Source organism: Monopterus albus, unplaced genomic scaffold, assembly GCF_001952655.1.
Source record: "Monopterus albus unplaced genomic scaffold, M_albus_1.0 scaffold75.1, whole genome shotgun sequence".
In the NCBI taxonomy this organism is placed as follows: Eukaryota; Metazoa; Chordata; class Actinopteri; order Synbranchiformes; family Synbranchidae; genus Monopterus; species Monopterus albus.
Genome location: NW_018127955.1, coordinates 779507 through 782252, shown reverse-complemented (window position 1 = coordinate 782252; position 2746 = coordinate 779507). Strand labels below are relative to the sequence as shown.

General features: G+C 38.7%; 1 protein-coding gene across 3 annotated transcripts in view; it reads left to right on the top strand.

The window, feature by feature from the left end:
- The first annotated feature begins 798 nt into the window (after positions 1-798).
- LOC109963482 (vesicle-fusing ATPase-like) overlaps positions 799-2746 on the top strand; it is a 26871-nt gene continuing 24923 nt past the window's right edge. Inside the window, exons 1-3 of one of the 3 annotated variants that reach the window (XM_020606035.1) lie at positions 799-1229; positions 1464-1574; positions 1805-1880. In XM_020606035.1, the coding sequence (XP_020461691.1) occupies positions 1041-1229; positions 1464-1574; positions 1805-1880 (376 nt within the window). In that variant the 5' untranslated portion in view covers positions 799-1040. The remainder of the gene's footprint in view (positions 1230-1463; positions 1575-1804; positions 1881-2746) is intronic. The other 2 variants (XM_020606034.1, XM_020606033.1) reach the window with 2 other exon arrangements.

The following is a 2746-nucleotide window of genomic DNA, read 5'->3' as shown; positions in this document are numbered from 1 at the left end:
AAATTAAAAATGCTTCATCAAAAATCACACACTACTGATGCTTGGACAAGTATTGCCACTGAGGCATATTTGGGAGTCACATGTCACTCTCCAATGGTGGAAGGACAATGCAGCAAGTTCCCCAACCTCACACATCTGGCCAAATCATACCTGGCTGTCCCTGCTACATCTACTCCACCTGAACGCCTTTTTTCAGATGCTGGGAACATTGTGACAAAAAAAAGAGCAAGCCTGACCCCAGAGCATGTGGCCATGCTCACCTTCCTCCATAGTAATGCCTAGGTGGAGTAGTAAAGGAGGAAGTAAATAAGAGAAAACAAGAGAAAGATGATGTAGAGAGGGCAAGAGGGAGGGGAGAGAAAGAAGTGGACATTATGTTCTGTGCTTGGATGTGTTACTGAAAGTTGAGTTGATTAACTTGTTTGACAGCAATTACCGTTTTAAAAAGTTTCAAAAATGTTATGCAAATTTAACAATTTGGTTTCACTATTTGTTTTTCACTTACAAGTAACAATTTGTGTTCTTCCAGAAAGCTTAAATTTACTTGGTTAGTCTGTTTTTTTCAATATTTTACATTGAATTTAAGTTTTGTTTTGATTTCACTAGTTTTATTTATTTTATAATTTTATTTATATACTGTGTGTTTTGTACAGTTAAGAGAAACTTTCATTTTAATTTCAAATTTGAAAAGTTTGAAATAAGTGACCAATGGCTGGAAATGTTTAATTTTCTTAAATTTTTATATAAAAACGATTATTTGACTAATTGAAAAAAATGATTGTTAGATTATTTGACAGAAAAATAATCGTTAGCAACAGCCCTGACTGAAACTCATTCAAATTTAAAGCTGCTCAAAATAAAGAAAGCATCAAATGGCTGAATGTAATTTGAGGTGTTGTGCACGTAGAGGCATACACACAGAACACGAGGAAACGCAGTGGGATTTGGACATTCTTTGGATAACAAAGCTATAAGGAGCCTTCCAACAGAAACGATCCAGGTCAATAAGAGAAGCTGTTGTCTTAGCTGTAAACCTCACCATGTTTTGTGCTTTCTTTTCTGTAGTAAACAACTACATCATAGAAAAATCCAGACAGTGCATAAGCACCATGACAGCAGAGATTGATTTCTTGCGGAAGAGTGTGGACAGCAAACCCTACGACACGGACAGGATGGCCTGCAATTTCATCCAGTGTTTCAATAACCAGGTCTTCAGCGTTGGCCAGCAGGTGCTCAGGGTTTCAAGCGTTTTAATAACAACGTCAGGTTTATAGCTATGGAAGTCTATGTTCATATTACATGTTAGGAGAAAATGTACGTGAAAATATGAGCACTCCAAAAGAGCTTTAAGCTTAGTGAGATTTGTTGCACTCGCTTTGGGTAGATGTGTTTGTATGCTTGTTAATTTATGATCAGTTCTGATGGAGAAATTACAATGTTTGTCTTCCTTATTTTATTTCTAGCTGTGGTTTGGTTACTGTGACACTTTGTTTAGTATATGCATAAAGGATATTGAGGCCATGGACTCCTGCATCCTCCCAAAGTCAGGAAAGGCTTCTGGCAGGAAAAATAAGGTATCTGGAGAGTAATCTGTCACAGTGATGTTCACACCTCCCTCTTGTAGGCTTTTATATAGCATGGAAATCATTAACTTTAATGATCACAGTTTAATTAAACCTTGTGCAAGTAGTTAAAGTGCAGTTTTGCAGTTAGTTGTTCCTGGGTTCTTATTACACACACACATAGGTATATGTATATGACCTCTAACCCAACCGATGATGATTTTTTCTTTCCCTTTCCTCAGATTGAGACAGGTCTGTTACTGGTGACTAGTGTGGTGATTTTTAAAAAGTCTGAGATGTCATCCATAAACCTGGTTGGTGAGTGTCAGCAGCACACACAGTTTTTAGAACAGTTTGTTATTTTTCACATACTGAACAAACTTCTCAATAACACCACAAGGAGGCACACTTTACACATTTTGCAGGCAGTCACACAACAGTGAAGTACAACCATACCATTGGCTTGAGGGTTAAACGGAAAATATCCTGATGGTTTGATTAGAGCAATATTTTATTGGTTAAAACAATAAAAATGTTTTCAAATCTTGGACTAAAGTAATTTTTGTGTCGTATCATATGAACTTCATTGCTGGTATTAATTTGATTTTATTTGGGGAATTTATTGTGTGGAATCTAGCCACAGGGGTTTCAAACCAGTGACTTCTGTGCCAGTCCCAAGCCCGGATAAATAGAGAGGGTTGTGTCAGGAAGGGCATCCAGTGTGTAAAAACATGACAGATTTAAACATGCAAATTGTCAGTGTGAGTTCCATACTGGATCGGCCGAGGCCCAGGTTAACAAGGGTGATGTGCAGAGTTGTAGCAGCTACAGAGGTATAAAGTTGATGAGCCACACAATGAAGCTGTCAGGGGTGTGACAGAAGAGTGGCAGAAAGAATCAAAGGAAAGGTGTACAAGACAGTAGTGAGACCAGCTATGCTGTGTGGGTTAGAGACTAGCAGTGAGGAAAAGACAAGAGGCAGAGATGAAGGTAGCAGAGATGAGGATGTTGAGGTTCTCTTTAGGAATGACCAGGATGGACAGGATTAGGAATGAGAACATCAGAGGGACAGCTCAGGTCGGCTGTTTTGGGGACAAGGTTAGAGAGGCCAGATTGAGATGCTTTGGACATGTGCAGAGGAGGGATAGTGGTTATATTGGTAGTAGGGTGTTAGAGATATATGG